Source organism: Parus major, chromosome 2 (assembly GCF_001522545.3).
Source record: "Parus major isolate Abel chromosome 2, Parus_major1.1, whole genome shotgun sequence".
Lineage (NCBI taxonomy): Eukaryota > Metazoa > Chordata > Aves > Passeriformes > Paridae > Parus > Parus major.
Genome location: NC_031769.1, coordinates 51,621,468 through 51,641,635, shown reverse-complemented (window position 1 = coordinate 51,641,635; position 20,168 = coordinate 51,621,468). Strand labels below are relative to the sequence as shown.

The 20,168-nt window shown below is 41.2% G+C and overlaps 1 protein-coding gene across 5 annotated transcripts in view; it reads right to left on the bottom strand.

Moving 5' to 3' along the window:
* The window catches only part of HECW1 (HECT, C2 and WW domain containing E3 ubiquitin protein ligase 1), a 263,533-nt gene that overhangs the window by 104,170 nt on the left and 139,195 nt on the right, over positions 1 to 20,168 (bottom strand). For all 5 annotated transcript variants that reach the window (XM_015618822.2, XM_015618819.3, XM_015618820.2 and 2 more), the window contains one exon: positions 19,591 to 19,685. In XM_015618822.2, coding sequence (XP_015474308.1) covers positions 19,591 to 19,685 — 95 coding nt within the window. The remainder of the gene's footprint in view (positions 1 to 19,590; positions 19,686 to 20,168) is intronic.

The following is a 20,168-nucleotide window of genomic DNA, read 5'->3' as shown; positions in this document are numbered from 1 at the left end:
CTGCTTAATAAATTTCAGTTATCCTTTGGCAGCAGAGGAAAAGGTTCAATTAGAAATTTTGATCTTCTTTCACTCTTTGAAACTTCATTTAAACAGTCTTACATTTTCAGATACTGAAAGACAATCACACGCATGTTGTAGGCTTTGGGTTGCTGTTTCTGGGTTGAGAGCTGGACTATATGTATATGTATATGCATCTGGACTGAGAGCAGCAGATATTTCACTTAAACCTACTGAACTTCGGGGAGGATTGTTTTCTGAAGCATATCCTACCAACTGCCCTCACAGTGGCTCTGAGACTGCAGGCTATTTGGTGCCAATGACCCTGTGAGCCTGAAGAAGTCTCTCAACAAGGTTAAAGAGGTCCAAAGCATGACAGTTTTTTTAGAGACCCAATCTCCAAAACAAACTCCAGTTTAGTTAGCAGGGAGGATGGCTTCTTGTGGTTGCTAAACAGCTTTGTGCTTCCCAGTCTTACCACCATACAGAAAAAAAACCTCTAAGAAAATCTGGTGTTATGATCAGATTTACACCAGGCAGATGCCTAATGCAGAACAGGTTTGGCCCTGTAAATCTGACAAGTCCATACATAGACTATTAATATGCTTAAACACTCTGACAGCAAGAACTACTTGTAAATACTATCCTCTCTGGAACACCTAAGCAATATCCTGCAAGCCACTGAAATAACTGAGAAGTTTGCTATTGACAGATGAAGAGGCCCACTGGGCACTGATTCGATCATGTAATTTTGCATGAAATTTGCCCCACAGACTTCAAATTCAGACTTTTCATGAAAACACTTGGTTTGTATGGAGAATTAAAAATTGCTGCCAGCACCTTTTCTCTGCCTGTGAAACGACCAGTCACCAGAACATAGGGCATGTATAGTGGAAACACTGACACATCCATGATGTCTTTGGAAGGCTGGAAACGTAGCTGCTGCCCTCACTACAGCTTCAGAAACTCCTCACTCTTCTAACATGGTTTAGATGGGATGAGTGCACAGATGAGTAATGCTGACACGTGAGGGAGAGAACCGTATCTTTCAGCTAAGCTGAGTTTGAAGAAGGGCTCAGAGCATTAGTCATTCTGTCAAAGCCTATGGACAAGGGAACAGAGTCAATGACCCTTTGCACCATAAAAGAAGCAGCTAGACAGCGAACAATGCCCATTCTTCTAAATGAATGCCTCAAATACCACTTCAACTATGAATACCATTATTTCCAGAAGCGAGTTACAGTCACTTTGCTTTCAGCCTTGGGTCCTACTTTGGGCAGAAATGAGGCAACTGTGGATTTATAGTCTGAATTTAAAAGTAGAAAAATATCTGTGGCACTTCAGATGTCCCTCAGTCTTGCTGAATTCCTAATAAAATATTTCATTACACAGAGCATTTTTCAAGTTAGGATGCCACAGAAAGGATAAAGCTGAGAAGAAAAAAAAATAAATCTGCTTTTACAGTATCTACAGTCACTTAGTTAATGCAGCTTCATTCACACTCTGTTTCTCCTTTTAGCAGATCCATTAGACTCAGCAGAAACTGCTTATCTCACCTTAGCAAACCCATGGGTTTGATTTTTTGTTTGCTTGTTTTGCTATTTGTCTGATTTTGTGGTTGTTTTATTTTCATCTTTTCTATTTAAAAATAGCCTTTGTTTTCCAGCTGGCTTTTGCTGTCTACAGCACTTGATGTTCTGTTTTTCTTAGGTTGCTGCTTTCTAGAACAGCAGGCTTTAAAAAGTCAACAGCCTTCTCCAGTGAAGTGGGCTTGTGGGAATACTGATTGTAATCAAACCACCATAGAATAAACAATGTTGGAGGAGATCTCCTGAAGTCACCTGACCCTTCAGTCAAAACAGGTCCAACTTAGAGCAGGCTACTCTGGGGCCCAGGTTTTTTCCAGTTCAGCTTTGAGTATCTCTGAGGATGGAGATTCCACAAGCTCTCTGGGCAACCCATTCTAAATGTTTGACTACTCTCTTGAGACAAAAGATATTCCTGAAGCCTAATCAGAATGTCTCTTGCTGCTGCTTGTGTCCACGACCTGCTGTCATTTCAACATGTGCTATGACTAGAGTCTGCTAGTTCCTTACAATATCCCATTAGGTAGTTGAAGGAATCAGTAACATTTGACATAAGAATTCCCATAGGACTGAATAAATAAACCCAGCTCTGTCTCTGCAACTCCTCATATTTAAAATCCAGTCTGAAGGATGAAGAAAACAGAGGCCAGACTCATTCTGAAAACAAGTGTTGCAGGGCACTAAGCAAACCTGAGGTATAGGAAGGACTTCTGGAGAGGAACAGCTTTTACAAAATCTGATCTCGAGCAGAAGATGCATTCGTCACAGTAATTTGGTTGCCACCAAAAGCCTTGTGAAGGTTTGGGCTTGGTGTATACTGGATGCAAGTCTTAAACACAATAGGAGAGGAAAGTGGTGTCAACTAAATGCAGGAAAATCATTAACTACATCAGACCCTCAAGCTAAGCCTAAATTGGCCACAGCTCACTCCCACAGCAAGAGAGGAGATGTCTCACACACCTGAGCACTCCTGCCAGCTCTGACCACCCCACTGCGAGGCTCACACAGTTATCAGCTGCCTGTCTGAGAGGCAGCCAAGTGGACCTAGAGGCTGGTTGCGGTCAGCATGTTTTTCAGACAGTCTAGATCTCTCCTAACCCAGAAGTTCTTCAAAACCTTGAAAGGAAGAAGCCAAAAGAAAGTGAAAGAAATTAACCAGGAAAGGAAAAACTGCAACCAGAAAAGAGGGAAAAAGGCAAGGGTCTATAGAACAAAGGAAAAAGCAGTGGAGGATGCTCTAAGGAAGGGAAGAAATTAATTTCTAAAAATTCCAGATCTTTACTTCCTAAAAAATTTCCTTCCTCCCTTTTCAGATACATCTCAAAACACCCAAGCCAAACATTAGAAAAATCCCAATACCCCAAGAGTAAGCACTACAGCTTTGTTAGAATTCAAACCTGACAGCAGCAGCTTTCAGACTTGCCTATAACAAAGGTAAGTGAGATCCTTTGGGGAAAAATAAGACAAATAAAAAGGCTGCCTTAAAAACCAGGGTTTCCTGACAACAGTGGCACTTCCAGACTTTTTTGGTATTATGTTTTAAATATTCCCATGTAACTTACTCAGGGGTACAGTAACAGTCTTGGGTTCCCTCAAACATTTCACCTCTGGAATCACAGTCCTAGTACAGTCGCAGTCTGGCAGAAAAAAGTCACAAATATATAGGTATCTGAGATATAGTTCATCATGCATTTTGTGAACTGAGGTTTAACAATTACCCAGGGTTAGTTAGGTATTATAAGTGGCACTAGTTGCCCCTTGCTAAGAATATCAACATGTGGTTGATAATTAATAAATAATTAAGAAATTAATGTGGTTTATACTTAGGTTTACCACAAAGTCCTACCACATAGGCATAAGGGCAAAACCTGTCTCAGTGTAAATAAAAATCAGACTTTTAACTTGTTGAGTTAAAAACAGAAGCATGTAAGAACAATTAAGCTGATTTCCATCGGACTTTACAGATGAAAGAATTTAAGCCTTCTTCTAAAGTGTAGATATTGAGTAGGGAAGTGCTGCATGTCTTCAGTACAGACAGAAACAAGCTTGCCTGAGAACTCAACTAGCTAGGCAGGGGAAAAAAGACCCAAATATTTAATGGAAAAGGAATATGTTTCCCAAGAGATTCAAGGATTAAAAATGAACAAAGGGTTCACAAATTCTGTTAAAGAAATATTCTTATGCACATCTGCTGATCTATAACATACTGACCTACATTGATTTCCTCACTTCTAAGAAAGCCTGAGAATGAAAGAGGTACAAGTAATACTTATAGGAAAAATGATTTTAAAAAGTGTGCAATATTATATAACTTTATTCTATCAATAAAACTATGTTAAGGGAACATGATTATCCTGTCAAGCTCCAAGAAATCAGGAAATGCAAACCTAAAAGATAACTGTGAAGCATAAAGTCTGCCTATAGATAAAATTTATAAATTTTAATGCTTCTTTCTTTTTTTAGCTGTCTCCCATCATAACTTTTTCCCAAAGGAACACTGCAAATGTATTTTTGAATTTTCACCCAAATTTTGTGAGAAGTACAGGCAATCCAAGATATACTCAACATATAGATAAAACAAAGGCTAGCATGATGATGGTAGGGCTTGCATGCATGCACACATGGACATCCATGCACACTATACTCATAGGACAGATACCTGCAGGCACTGGTGTCTCTTGGGATGTTGAAAAATCTTCTGGCTTTCAGTCACTACTTGCTCCTCTCTATTGCCTGCTTAGGGTATTTGTGCTGAAATGACCTGCAAGTTATTGCAGGTTATCCACAAATATTCAAAATGACCTACAAATCCATCAGTTATAAATGTATGCAATTTTACCTCATAGTCATTTCCTCAGTCATGTCTGCTGATTTTAGGTTATCTGAGGGTATGAGTAATTTCAGAAGAGATCTTAAGTACTGGCTATTTTTATGAAGGATTATGCCTTACAAAATTACAATAATGTTCTGCTCTCCCCAGATCTTTGTCCCTCTTCTTTCCAGGACTAAGGAAAGCAGACAAGAAAACGAAAGATATTTCAAGAAAACAAAAGAAAGGTATTTCAAGAAAATGAAGTTATTTTTCTCTATTACTCTGGCTGCTGTAAAGTACTTGGTTACTGAAAATCCAATCAGGACTAAATTGCTGGCATCCATCAGCTGTAAAAGATAGGAAACGTCACTGCAGAGCTACACACAGGTTCAGTGCAGGCTACAGACATAGCATTAACAAATTCTGTGACCTCTTTCTTTCCCTCTTTATGTCTGGCTGCTGCTCTGATGTAAAGAAATCCACACAGTGCTTGAAAACAGGCGCGTTGGTACATGAGAGCTGCTGAAATTTGCTGAAAATTGCTGAGTGAGAGACTGGGCACACAACTTCCCATCTTGGTTTAAGTTCATACCTTGGCTTGTATTCAGATACTTGTGAAACAGATGTGTGGACACAAGAAAAGGTCTTGTACCTATCTCCCAGCTTTCCTCCCATTGTGCCAGCTGGCCACAGGGAACACGGCATCCTTTAGCTTAGGAGTATGTGATTTCACTAAAATCTGTGTTACATTCATGGATGGTTCAGAGACTTTACAACCTGTACACCTACCCAAGAATTTATCACCATTCTCAATTATGCATCAGAGCTTTGTAAAATTGTACTTTGCTTTTGCACAGCAAATTCACAATTTATATGTTCAGCTTATTTCTCAACTGTGTGTACTAAACATTTCTCTCCCATCTGAAAAACTGCAGGCTACAGCTTGGACTGCAACAGAGCACAGGCAGCTTGGTCAGTGCATCAGGAGACCTCAGACAAAAACCACAGCTAAGTCCCCACGCTCTTTTCTGAAAGAAAACGAACAAAAACCTACAACCAAAACAACCACCAAAACCAATTTAACCAGCTTTGCATTAGACTCCAAAGCAGTCTGTCCACAGTGACGTGCCTTATAGCAGTAAGTAATTTAAAACAGCCACACACTGAAACACAATGTAAATAACTTGCATCTAGCTTGGATTTGTGCAGTAGGTCATCCAGGCTTAGAGAGAAGGACCACCTGAATAGGCAGAAAGATCTCTGTTACTTCAGCTTATCTGGCTTTCGGGTTACTATAATCTACTCCAAGAGATTTAAAACCTGTAGCCACACCTTTGTTACCACCTCTCTCTGCAGATTAGCCTTCCGCTTCCCTTTTCACTTGGCAGTGTGTTTGAGACACAGAGGTAAATACTGTTAAACAAAAGACCATCTTTAAGAAATAAGACGAGCCTATGACATCCTAACATTGTTTTACAAACATCTCAGATATTTTAAAAAATAAAATCATGAGACAGTAATCCTGCTGTATTTACCATGTTTTCCTGATGTCCTATTTTTCTACTGTTACAGAAGTTATCATAAGAATTTTACTAAACAAGTTCCTTCACTATCCTACCTCCATCTGCTTATTTTGCCTCATTCATTGCAAGCTCTTAAAGAGCCATTTTATTCATTGCTTTGGATAAGCAGCAAGTTCATGGTTTTTCCCTGTACATCGTTTAAAATTTATTCAACATCTTAAGAAGGCTTATCCACACAAACAGCTGTCTCTCAGCTAATATTTGCATTCCTTCTTCGACATGAGTCATTTCTTCTTTGTTCTAAACTAATCAGCACAGCTCAGTATGCCAATTTCCCTGAATGGACATGTCAGTTAGAAACCTGACCACTGTGCTTTTCAGCATAGTTAATACTTACTGCTAAGTCTTCTGCTTTGTCTCATCAGCTAACAGGAATTAATAGCTGATTAAAGTCTATGATAACAACTTTTGTTTGAGGATTTGTAACCCTTTTGGAAAGCATTAATTCTTAGCACATACCCAAGAAGTAAAACATTGCCACCCACATCTGAGGTGAAATACGAAGATGACCAATGGCAGTGCTATATAACAAAGCTGAACAAGACATTAAAAAAAAGGGCAAAATTAGCTTGAAATCTCAGGTACTAAAAATGGGTCATCATTAAGAAATCAGAATCTGAAAAATTAGAATTCATACATGTAGTGGTTTAGGTTCACCAATTTAAGTTTCCTGGCCAATGCTCCACATAATGCAGTGGGTTTAGTGCTGGTTAAAATTGCCAGTGCACCTATTATAATTAGTCATTTCCTGCTGTGAGACATCAATTAGGAGGAGGGCAAAGCAGGCTCAAAACTCAAAAGGTATAAAGAAAACTTTATTAACAAAACTAAAAGAATAATAAGAATCAGAATAAAACCTTCAGAACACTTCCTCCTCCCCCTGTCCGACTTCTTTTCTTTCCCAACTGACAACATAGAGATTTTCAGTCAGTTACCACCTCTACAATAGTCTTTCATCAGTTCTTGCAGGGACAGGGGCTTCTCTCACCATGCCATGGAAACTTCTCCACAAGAAACAGTTCTCTTGTGGCTTTTTAATTTCCACAAACAGCAGATGCCCAGGAAAAAATCTGCAATTGTGAAGTTCCTTCCATTTCACAGTCTTCCCACAGCTGAGTTCATGGGCCATGTCAACTTATGGGTTATTATTTTAAGGATGACCTGTTCAAAAGCAAAGGTTCTCTTCATTTATCTCTGTGATCATCTTTATCTCTGGGGACAGATGTTTTTTTCTCTCATGGGATGCAAAGAGTCTTTATCACTCTCATTTCTCTCGCTGTTCAAACTTCTCATGGGATCACAGCTACTTCAACATCTGCTTTGCCTCATTATGGATGCCTCTGCTCATGTCTACAGTTTGAACATTCCATCCCCCCATACTTTGTCATGAATTAAAGGGGATATTTTAGTGTATCAGTCCATCTCCATGGTCTTACCAAAAGAACTTTCAGCCCAATACTAAGGTATCTCCTCATTCTCCTTCCATCTGGGACTTGACCCCTTCTTTACTGACCTTGGTGTCTCTATGTTGTCCTCTGTGTCTTCACCCTATCCTCTTCTCTCATGCAGGAGAGGATCAATGTTTTGCAAGTTTCATCTGTGCAATTGGAGAGTTAATATCTTGCACAGGTCTGCAGATGGTCATGATGGTTTCTGCTGGGCAGTGGCTGAAGCAGTTACAGTGATGGATTTCAGGCCATGCTGGGGCTGTGCCAAGATCTCAGAGGGTCCAGCCAGAACAGTGGCAGCCGCTCTGGCTGCATGGCTGGTTTCTGGCTTTAGCTTCCTTCAATTTCAGCTGTGGGCCAATGGCTTCCCTCCCCCTACCTGGCAGCTGCCTCCATGGCAGAGGAGTCCTGGCCCGGCCCGGAGCCTCTCCCAGGGTCGGCATGGCTGACCCCAGCTCGGCATGGGCTGGCAGCAGGGCAGGGCTTGGTGTCAGCAAGATGTTCACAGCCATGGCCTGGCCCAGCCCTGGTCGGGGCCCCGTGGCCTCCTGTCCCCCGCCTGGCCACTGCTGGGGTCTGGGCTGGCCCCACCAGGCCACATGGGCTGCGGCAGAGCGGGGCTGGCCCGACCAACACCCAGATACCTCTTCAAAGCCAGAAGCAAAAGAGAGATTTCCTGGGCTTGCCTGTCTTTAAAATGTGAATCTCACAGAGGTGAGGGAGAAGTAAAGCCTTTGATACTGTCTCCCACAGCATTCTCCTGGAGAAGCTGGTGGCCCATGGCTTGGACAGGTGCACTCTACACTGGGTTAAACACTGGTTGGATGTCCAGGCACAGAGAACTGTGGTGAATGGAGCCACATCCAATTACTGCCTGCTCACTGGTGGGGTTATTGGGGCACATCCTGTTTAACATCTTTATTGATGATCTGGACAAAGTGATCGAGTGCCCCCTCAGTTTGCAGATAACATTAATTTAGGCAGGAGTATTGATCTGCTGGAGGGTAGAAAGGCTCTGCAGAGGGATCTGGACAGGCTGGATTGATGGACAGAGGCCAACTGTAAGAGGTTCAACACAGTCAAGTGACAGGTGTTACACTTAGGTCACAACAACCCCAGGCAATGCTAGAGGCTGCAGGAAGAATGGCTGCAAAGCTGCCTGGTAGAAAAGGACCTGGGGGTGCTGGTTGACAGCAGCAGACCATAATCTAGTGTGTGCCTAGACAGCCAAGTGGGCCAACAGCATCCTGGCTTGTATCAAAAATAGCGTGGCCAACAGGACCAGGGCTGTGATTGTCCCTCTCTATTGGACTCTGGTGAGTCTTCATCTGAAGTTCTTTGCTCAGTTCTGGGCCCCTCACTTAAAGTACGATTTTCTCTGGAGCAAGTACAGGGAAGGGCAACAAAGCTGGTGAATGCTCTTCAGGCTAAGTCCTCTAGGAGCAGCTGAGGGAGCTGGGGCTGTTTAGCCTGGAGAAAAGGAGGCTCAGTCGTGGCCTTATTGCTCTCCATAGCAACCTGCAAGGAGGTTGTGGCAAGTGAGGCATAGCCTCAAGATGCAACAGGGGAGGTTCAAGTTGGACATTAGGAAGAATTTCTTCAAGGAAAGAGTTGTCAAGCACTGGAATAGGCTGCCCAAGGTGGTGGAGTCACCATCCCTGAAGGTGTTCAAGAAACAAGTGTACTTGGCACTTAGTGCTATGGTCTAGTTGACAAGGTGATCAGTCAGAGGTTGGAGTCAATGATCCTGGAGGTCTTTTCCAACCTAAACAATACTATGATTCTGATTCTATTCTTTGATTCTATACCTCAGTTGCAATCCTACACAAAACCATGAGGTTGTTATCCACACTCAACAATTCTTCTCCCCGTATTTCTATTTAAACACACAAAGATCTTCAGCTCATGAGTAGCAGAGACTATAAGAGATCCTGAAAATGTCTGCTGATGCCTTCAACAGGAATTTAATTTAGTATTAAAAATTGTGCAAGAGAAGATGTCGATCAGAATCACGTGTCACCTGATGCACATGCATCTAAATACCTTAGAAAAACTTCAGTAAAAGGAAGCATGGTAAAGCTGTAAGCAGTACTGACTGATATAGAGATGGGAGAGACCAACAGCTTATCTCCATCTTTGCTAATCCTGGAACATAGGAGAAGACAATAAAATTGAACAAACGTAAAGGTAAATTTGAAGAAAGCAAAGATTTTTTATTTTTTTTTTTCACTTGAAAGGCCTAATTAAATGGAAAAATTTTACCTGTGGGGGTACTCAGAAAGTTTACAACTGACAAGATCAAAATTATTTCCCTGCTGCAATGACTTGCAATCATCAAGCCTCCCACTTACAACAGGAACACAAGCTTTTCCAACAGCTGCCTCTCTATGCGGGTCCAGTGCAGAGCAGGAAAGGACAGTTAGTGAAAGCATTAGGGCAAGTCATGATGTGGATAAGCAGTCCTGGAAAGAAAATGGAACACAGAATACCAAACCCTGGTGTTTTCGTCTTTATGCCCCATCAGGCAGTACTACAGACATAACAAATTTGACCTAGAGGATTTCATGCCCATGCACTGCAGGATTCTTGTAGCTTCTACTGTCTTGGGTGTTAGGTTAGCTGGATACTGGATTCACCCTGGCAACATTCCTGTTCCTTTTCTTTCTGAGTGAAAAGTGTATTTTTTTTTAAAGTAAGATTGTGCCAAGTATAAATAGTGCTTTCACTAAATAATAGTCAAACATGCACAAAAATTGGGTAAAACACAATGTTCTTTAAAATTCATTAGCAGGCTTCTAGTGCACCCAATGAGATTTAAATCAATGTGTACAAAATTGGCAATAACAAATCAAACCAGAAAACACAGTGAAAAAGGGTATAAAGAATCTATTTTGTAAAGAAACATAAAATATTTTTGCAGCTTCTGAACTAAAACATCCGGGAAAGCTGTGTCATGTAGTCTAAACTACCCCTGGTAATTTATCTGGTGCTCACCCACAATCAGATTCATGCCCTATCACGACAAGTAATTCCTAGAAGGGAGGAAACAGGAGGTGCTTCATTCCTTCATTCAGCACTCTATCACATTCAGCTCTGAAGTACTCCCCAGGTCTAAATCCTTCTTTCCTTTCCCCTCCAAAAACTAAAATATCTGCCCTCAGACTCACTGCACAGTGTCAGGAACTGCATTGTTTTTCATTAATCTGACCAGATGCGGAGTGGAGATGGAGATGGAGAGAGTATCTAAGGGCGTAAAAGGCCAAAGCAAGGATGATTACACCAGTGCAGTGTGCTGAACAGTTGCTGATCTCTCCATGATTTACTAAACCACAGAAGGGAGCAATATGATGTGCAGATATTACTATGGCTATTATGTGACCGTAACAAGAGACATTCCAAAAGCAAGTGGCTGGGAAATACCAGACTCTTATTGAACCCATTAACAAATAAATGGCTTGTGTAATGGTCTTCTTGGTGTTGTTGAAATAAAATCACTCCAGTTCCCATCTGTCCTACTTTTTATCTCTCGACTTCAACTGTGCTGTATTGCAAGCCTGCTAATGAAACCATTCTAAATCTACTCTTAGAAGTTCATACAGTATCAGATGCCCATTAAGCTTAAATTTGACCTAAGTGTTTTCTTTGAAACAACATGTAAAAAGAAATTAGGGCAACAGGGAGAAGCCCAAAATTGGTGCAACTGACCTGCACAGTGAAGACTAGGCTGTGGCCAGTGATACTTAGGGATGGCTCAGCAGCTCCACAATTAGTGCTGCTTAAATAGAGTCCATGATAGGGCAAGAAATGGACAACAATTTAATGGAACCTGCAAATGGTAGCATTACCACTGGTATTTGTTCTGTCCTACTCTGCTTTAAATCTGCAGAACTGCACATTTGGACTACCACAATAGGAAAAAGTCTGATGGATGAACATTTGCAGAATTATTTTACTTAATAATTTAAAAGATGCTAGATTTTTCTTCTGTCACCTCTTTCCTGTGTAAATCCATTGCAGGTATGTCTACAAAAACACAACATGTGTGAAGCTACTAGGAATTTAAGCATGCCTGCAGTGGTAAAAGAGGAGTCAAGATGACAGTGTCAGGACCTCAACAACTTCCACTTCAGATCACTCCACTCTTCAGTGCACTGAACAGGATACCTGCCTGTACAGGCACACAGCCTTTCTCCACTTCAAGCACCTGGTACTCTGCCAGGGATACATTTGATATAAAGGCCTAGTTCCTCCATGCTCTCCTACACTACCTGGATTCAGCACAGGATGCAAAAGGGCACTGGCTGTCAACACAGTAATATGTGCAGAGTCAGTGCTTGACCCAGCACTCTGTGGTGACTGTTCCAAGACAGCAAGGCCAGGGCCTCCTCGGTGACAAGCACTGCATTCCAGAGAAGCGCAGCACTGATCCCTGCTGACCTGCTGCCCTGCATCCCACACGCACCTTGTAAGAGGCTCTTCCACTTCTCTCCTAGATATATGCTTCTTGAAGATCTGTGTGAAATATGCAGGTGGATTTGGGCAGAAAAAAACACTGAGAAATATTTTTGGAGCATTTGTTGCATAAAATTTTTTCTAATCTATCCTGATTTTTGATGCCAAGACTAATTTTAGGTATTTGTGTCTAGAAATCCGTTAAGATGATCACATAACCTGTCTTTTGTATGGATGAATAAGGAAATTATGAAGACTGCAAAATTAAATAATATTTAAATATGTAAACAGGTGTGTGCTGGAAAGCAGACATTCCTCCTGGGGTGGTACAATAAAAACACACATACCTTCATATTGAGAGCCATGGGCTGCTGCTCAGGAAATCAATGTTCACAAAGAAAACTGTTTGTACCTGCCCTGCTCAATTTCTGCTGGTTAGATAATAAATTATGAGCACTTACTTCCCAAAAAGGGTGTAAATCTATGAATGAATGGTAATAGGAGTTTCAGCCACACCAAGCTGGAAAGTCAATAACAAGATAGAGAAAAAAGCCACCAGGAGCATGGATCTGGATAATTTCTTACTTTAGCCACTGACACACCTGAAATCTGTCATAATGAAAATACAAGTGACCCTACTTGCCAGTTCTGTTCTGTTTCGAAAGATACTGTCAATCTGAAGGATAATAATTAAACATTTCCAGTAAAGTCAGTGGAGTTCCAGCACATGCTCCACACCTTTACTAAAGCAGAACTGTAAAAGCAAGCGTTATTAAACTGCACTCAGAAGAGACCGTCATTACAAATGAGTTTTCTTAATATTTAAAGAAAATCTCAACTATCCCTATTTAAAATGAGAGTAAGGAAACTAAAAGGAAGAAAAAAGGTTATTATTTATAACACAGTGACTATAGTTATGCTGCAGTCAGAGGACCAATTACATCCTGGTTACGCTTTCCAACTCCACTAATTCATATAAATGAAGTGCTCGCTACATGACAGGGTAATTGCAGTGTAAATACAATAGACTTTATATAACTGGATACTGAAAAAGAGCCTGTGTTACTGAGGTGGCAATAAGAATTAATTTGGACGTGTCATTAACCTTCAAATTCTTTGAATCAGTGATAATTAGGATATAGAAAAGCATAACCGAAAATGTAATTACACTGAACTAAGGGCTCAACTGCAAGTATTAGGAGGCTGCTCATGGGAGTAAGTATGCTTGAACATGAACCGAGTATGACCAAATCAGGCTGGAAAACACTACTGTGGGTTTATAATGAAACAACATGGAAGTGAAAAAAAATAATTACGTTTTTCAGATGCAAGAAGCACGCTGAGGGTTGTTCTGATATCAAAAATCATTCCCTTATATTATGTAGCTGCTGGGGTTAAATTCTGCCAGGAAAGCCCCACTTCCCTCTGAACGCACATTAGCTGTAGCCACTGAAATGGCTGGTGTATCCCCTCTCTAGAACATTTCAAAGCAAGCATAGGCATGCAGACAGGGCTTTGTAACATGAAAGTGCTCGTGTTTCCTATGCACATCAAATCTTTGTCGATTCCCTTCTAAGAGGTACTACTAAACTTCTCTGATCAGCTTCTGTCAGCTGTGACAGCTTCCTAACACCATAATGTTCTTTTGCACACAATGACAAAATTGCTCCTTGAATGCCTATGGAAATCCATAGGACAAACCAAACTGTCTGCTCAAATGCTAAAACAAGTCCCTAGTCAGCGAAATAATTTCTTTGAATTTAAAGACTCATGTCTTCATGTTAGACCACTTCATAATGTTAGCCTACACCAGTGGCAATGTATGAGCACATATGTAGGCAGGCTGTTGACAGCGCTGCTGCTGTTGTGAAAGAAATTCTGCATCAGGGACAGCCCAAAATGGGCAGGTACTTCCAATAGATGAGAAACCTACACAGGTCACTTTCCTTCCACAGTTTATGGATCAGCTACTTTTTCAAAATTATTCACCTCAAATGGTTAATCAGGGAATCCACTTTCTTTCAGCACTTGTTTCTTAGCATATGTATTTTCAGCTAGGTGCCCTTTTACATTGGAAAGGGACCATATGCTGGTAGAGAGAGCTTTGTATTTGACTGCTTCCTTCCAGCTGAGTGAATATTTCCAGTCATTTCCCCTTCTCATTTTGGCCTGGTTTTTTTCATTCCTGAATGACTTACCTTTGCAGGTAACAGGGGGAGATGCATACAGAACATTGGTGGTACTAACAACGCTGCTCCTTGCCTTGTATTGGAAGGCAGGTGCAGCTGGGGGAGCTCTGGCTGTTTCTCAGCTCAAGATAAGGAAGGGGAATTCTCTTGCTCACTTTTGACAAATACTTAGTCACCTAAGCATACCCACAGATTCCAGAGAAGTGCTGCTTCCCTCCCTGGAAATGCTGAGCTTTTCAAGGTATACCACTTACACTTGTTAAAGATGTACCTGGCTTGCATTCTTTGCTGTGATTAATCGCAGCAACCTCATGTTGTGTTTTCCATAAACATTTTTTAACCTCAATTGCTGAACAGTGCACAAGCCACTAGAAGTTTCTGTTCCTTCTTTATTTGCTGTCTATTGTAGTCTAATTATATCTAGACCCTCCAAATCAATTACATTTGTTCCATAGCAATGTCCCAGCAACGTGGACAGTTTTAAAACTCACTTATCACAGAATCAGACATGAAGTGAAAAAGAAGACACAGGTGAGGTTTTAAATTCCAGCCTTCCAATAGAATGAGAGCTACTGCTGCTTGTACGTGCACACTCTCATAAAATCCTGTCTTGCAGCACATCCATGGAGACAAAGCAGAATCCATCATTATCAAACATTCCTCAGCAGCCCACGCTCTGACGTGACAGCACGTAATGCAAATATTTACAGCAGGAAGTCCTCAGGAATGATCAGCCACCACCAAATAGCAGCAGCTTATCAAGCAGTAATTCCTGCTGTGGGAAACCCAGCTGAGGCAGCACTTCCACACAAACACAACACAGAGAAGGTCTCTTTCAACAATCAGCTCCAATTTACACACGATCTGTGAGACAGAAACAGTGGCATGAAAGCTCCAGAGATCCAATCAGCTGAGGTTCTTTGCATCTAATACACAGTGAGTGAATGCTCCCAGTTTAGTGAAGACATTTGTCCTGAGGCTAAAGCATTGATTCTCCACTTACTGCCTTTTAATTGTGATGTATCCAATTCATCTTTTTAGGCTATAAACTCTTAGGGAAAAAGGTTCTTCTTCTGCATGCTGTTCTCATGCCAGTTTTATTTTACTGGAGGAAAACCTTGTTCAGGTTAAATCATTTTTATATTAACAAGATAACACCTCCCTATTGCTAGAATTAATGGCTGTAACCTGTATTTCTTTCTGCAACAAAGTCTGATGTGAAGTTGAATCAGTGGTGACATTATGAATAAATGAAGAGTAACAAATACAGGAACATTCCAGACGTTGTGAAAATGTTATTTTCTACTGAGAAAACTGTTTTCTCATCCATACCATGGTCACGTTTATCCTTTAGTAGTATAAATTCCAGTGCACAAACAACACTGCTTTCCACTAGTCCAGAAAAAAAGGAGCCAGCTAAGATATTCTATTGCTTTTTTTTTTTTTCCCCCAGAATTGCAGGTGCTCTTTCTTACTGTCATTATCCCCAGGCCTATCTGATGTCCCAAATTCACATTTAAGCTTCTGCCATGTATGAATTGGCCAAAATGCACAGCCCTGCATTCCCAGATATTCAAGCTTGATGATTCACAGGCAATAAAATGTGACAGGACTTTTCACCAACCAACGAACTGCAGGGCATCCTAATCAGCAGGCAAGGCAGCTCTAATAACTGGGTTACAGTGTAAGGAGATAAACTCAAATGGAGCAGAACATTCATAAGACAAGAAATGTGAGATGCTACTCAGCCTGAAGCACCACTGGTGCTGTACAAAGACATCCAACTTACACAGCAGCTTTCTTTCCCCTTTGGAAGCAGGATTCCTTTCAACTGCCAGTTAAAGACAGTCTCAGCAGCGCGTGAACAAGAATAGCAACCGCTTGCAGCCCCCAGCATGACTACTTCCAGCTTCTTTCCCTTTTCAGCAAACTGCAGTCAGACAGACAATGGAGGGGGTTTTTTGTTGTTGTTTTAAGTTGTGGTGTTAGGATACTGCTGGTTATCAGAGTTTTCAGACTCGTTGACAGGACACACACCAAGCAGCCAATATGCCAGCTGCTGCCCCTGATGCAGAAGCTGCCGCGTGCTTGGAGGCTTGGACAGAACCCACTCGGGTGGCTCTGGCATCAGCTGCAGATGAGCTAGTGCTAGCAGTAAAAACACTGTCCTCAGAAGGTCACCTGTCCCCAAATGCTGCTTCTCAAAGGACACCTGCTCTGGATCTTTTCCCTAAGCTGTGCCAAACAAAAAGGTTTGCTTATGTCAAAAACACAAAGCGTCCTTCCCTCTGTCCCTCTACTGAAAGCCTAAAGTCAGTGAACTTTTGACATGTCATTACAATGGCAAAACTCTTAATGGTTTCGAAAAACTTCAGTCTTGACACCCACAGTAGGATCCCTATTGAGATTATCTCCTTGTAAAGCTATTTTTTCTAGTACACTTAGGTCCATCAACTACTGCTGAAACTCCTACTGGCTGCATTAGAGGGTAAATTTCTAAGCACAGACCACAGGATGGCTTCTGTGAGATGTGCAGGAAGCTGTCCCAGGATCTGAAGAAAGCCTCCTCTGAGCAGCAGAGGCCCTCTCTGCAGCGAGGCCACAGCAGTCAGAAGACCACAGCTTTTGTCAGCACTGTAAGAAATGCCGTGCCCAGCACCCTGGGGCAGTGCTCTGAACCACTGGAGCAATGAAAACAACTGAGGAATATGATGCATCCCCTTCCATCAAGAAGGGCCCTGTGTGTCAAATCTCACTATGGTAAGAAGTGTCAGGGATCTCAGATGAGCTACAGGCATGGTGCTAGACTGTCACAGCCCTTGATTGATTGCACAAAATAGTGAAATCACAGTCAAAGGTGAGTGTGTGCAGTTCTAGAAACAATGTCTGTACTTTACAGTGCTAAGGCCCACAAGAACCAAGAAAAGAGTAGGGCTGGGCAAATCCCTTGTTAGCTCTTTCCCCACCTGTGCAGTGGGAGTAACACCCCTTGCCAATGGTACCGGATGCTATAAAATATTAAAATACTTCAGTAATAAAGGTTGGACATGTACTGCAGAGAGCCAGATGGAGAAAGACATCTGATGGTGTCAGTTGGACTGGAATTTGGAGGATCACACTTAGCTGAAAGCATTCACACAGGCAAGAGTCAGCCCAGTATTTTTCTCCAAACTCTGAAGGAATTTTCAAATCTATAGCACGTTTTCCTCCTCTGTGCACTCATACAGAAGGGTCCATCCAAGTTCATACTGCATAACCTTTGCTGCCATTACATTGCTTTTGTTGTCTTCCCTTAGTATTTGCCTTACAATAAACCAAATAAGTCATACAGCAAAACAAGAAAGAAGAAAACAGACAAAGATGCCGCACCTACAACACTGCTGGCCTCTCCGGTCTGCATAAAACCCACACAGGCTATTTTGAAACCCAGAAAGGCAGGAAAAGAAGATTACAGAAAAAGAATGCTATTTCCAAGGACACTGGTTGTGTCCTTAAACAGAAAACCATTATCTGATACCACTTTTAATCATACTTTGGTTTTTAGTTGTGTACAGTATACTCAACTAAAGGTCATAATAGGCAGTCCTCATCTGATTTTTATGAAGACCATGAGTACTGCATGAAGAGAATTTTCTTTTAAATGCAAATCCTGCCTTGGCAGAAAGTAAATGGCTGTTTTACATAAATATGCATGTAATATGTTTACTACATACATGTATTATTTATTTTTCATAAATATGTATGTAATATGTTTATTTACATACATGTAATATTTATGTAAATATGTATGTAATATGTATACATAAATATGTATGTAAAAGTCTCAGCTAAAGAACTTGGAAAGATTTACCTATTTGCATATTACAAGGGCACAGGTCCTCAGACATCCTTCTACTAATTTCATACATACTGCTCATACTTAATAATGAAACAGTAATCCTTCCATACTAAACCTGAAAAATGTGTGCAGTTGCTCCAACTCAGGTCTAAGACATGGATGGGAATAATGTAAAAACAAATTATGATTTCTCAGCCTGCTGGTATTTATTGCCTTGGTTGGCTGGCTTACCTTTCAGAGAAGACAGGGACTAAATCAACAAGAGACATTATCCCACCAAATTACAACAATTGGGAAATCAGCAACAAGTCCTGAGGCTACAAAACGTGACTCACTACAGGCTAAAAAGAATTTTTCAGTGTCCCTTACAATGAAGATATCCAAGGCCACATCCTAATGTTCTTCTGAAGACAGCTGAAGGAAATTCTCCAGGTTCTAAAACTGATGAATGGCTTCACCATGATCACATCAGAAAGGCACAACGAGACGTGAATGCCTTTTAGTTCTAAAGGATGTGCCAGCAGTCCCTATCCAGCATCTAGTGTGCAGCTATATTGTGCATCAAAAGAAGGCAAAGAAACCATCAAAAGTTTTTTCATGCTCAAGGGTGAAAAAATTAATCCTTTCCGGCTCTGGTGGAATCAGATACAGCCAACACACAGCATGGGAGACTTTCAGCCTTTCTAGAAATATTAACTTTGGACTGGGGAAAAAAAAACAAAAACCCACACCAAAAAAAGCAACAACAAAAGCAATGTAAACAAACACCACCACCAAAAAAAAAAAAAGAGGCTAAAAAATTAAGCTTCAGTGATGCCCACTGAAACCTACATAAACCCACAAGTAAGGCAGTTCTTTCCTGTTCTTTTCTGAACCCATCTTCCAGACTAAACAATATCTGAAGTAGTCTTTTTCTTATGCTGGTTGGAATAGAACTCCTCAGCTCATGCAGGTCTCTGCCAAGCCTGGCAGGCAGTAAAACACTGTCAGCAGGGCCAGACAAGCTTTGGAGGTCATCAAGTCTCTTTGTGGGCTTCTAAAAGATGTTTCAGTCTCAGGGTGATAAAATTTCCCAATACCAGACAAGATATATAGCTTTTTAGAGCTATCTAAGCCACAGAGCTTTGCAAGGCTCTAGCAAATCAAAATTGCCTTCAGTGAAGCCTCAATCTGTCAAAAATGATGTTCGGTCCTTTGATAGATCAGGTCCTGAGTGCCCACTTCTTACCACTGATGGGGGCATGTCACAGTGTGCTTGTTCCTGGAACTCAGAGGAACTGCTGTGAAAATGCTCATTTTGAAAAAGGCACTTTAAAAGGGGAAAATCTTTTCCCTTTCTGGACACTTACTGTATTTACTGTCCAAGGATCCCAAATTCTCTAGGGATATCACCCAAATCTCATAGCCCCCAGGAGAGAGAAGACAACTATACAGAACAGGATATAGCTAGGATGTGGGACTTGGCCCAAATGAGAGAGGTTATCAGTGACAGATTCAGAGCTGAATTTACATTCTCTTGGCATACAAACCTACATCTTCATGGAAATACTACCCTTTTCTCTGTATCACAATACAATAAAGAGAAAATATTATGTTCAATTTTGATATAAAGACATATAAAGCAGGCAGAGAAAGCAACAGAACATACATGGAAAAAAAAATAAAATGTCAGCATAACTTACAGGAGCTGCGTTGTTTTTCACTGTCACACTCGGAGTCGTGGCTCGTAGTGCTCCACTCACACCATGGTAATACTTGAAACAGATCTTTGTTTCAGCTAAAAAGAAACCCACAAGGGATATTTAGCATTAGAAAAACTGCCAGGGGTAATCTGCGCACAGGCATAAGGCTGGCAAGCAGTTAAATTGCATCTGTCTGGATAGCAAAACAGGATACCTCCTGCCTCTGATCTTCACCTTTGCCAGGGTGAAATTTAGAATTTGGTTCATGGATTTAAAACAGTTAAAATCCAAACCTCTTTTGAGCAGAAGTTACCACAGAGAGAGCTTAGAGCACCTGTCCAGCATCCTTTAGGAAGAAAAAAAGTAGAGAAATATAAATCTTCCCTGTTCAGACGTACCAAGCACTAATGTGCAGAAATTGAGAAACTTCCTTAGGACAGGATTGCATAGCTGCTCATTGTCAGATTTCAGTGTGCCAATTTGCTCTGGCCTTGGTCAGGGCAAGGACGTGGCTCTCCACAGATTAACTGCTCTGCCAGTTACTACATTAAAGCATTTTCAGGAATAGCAGAGTACTG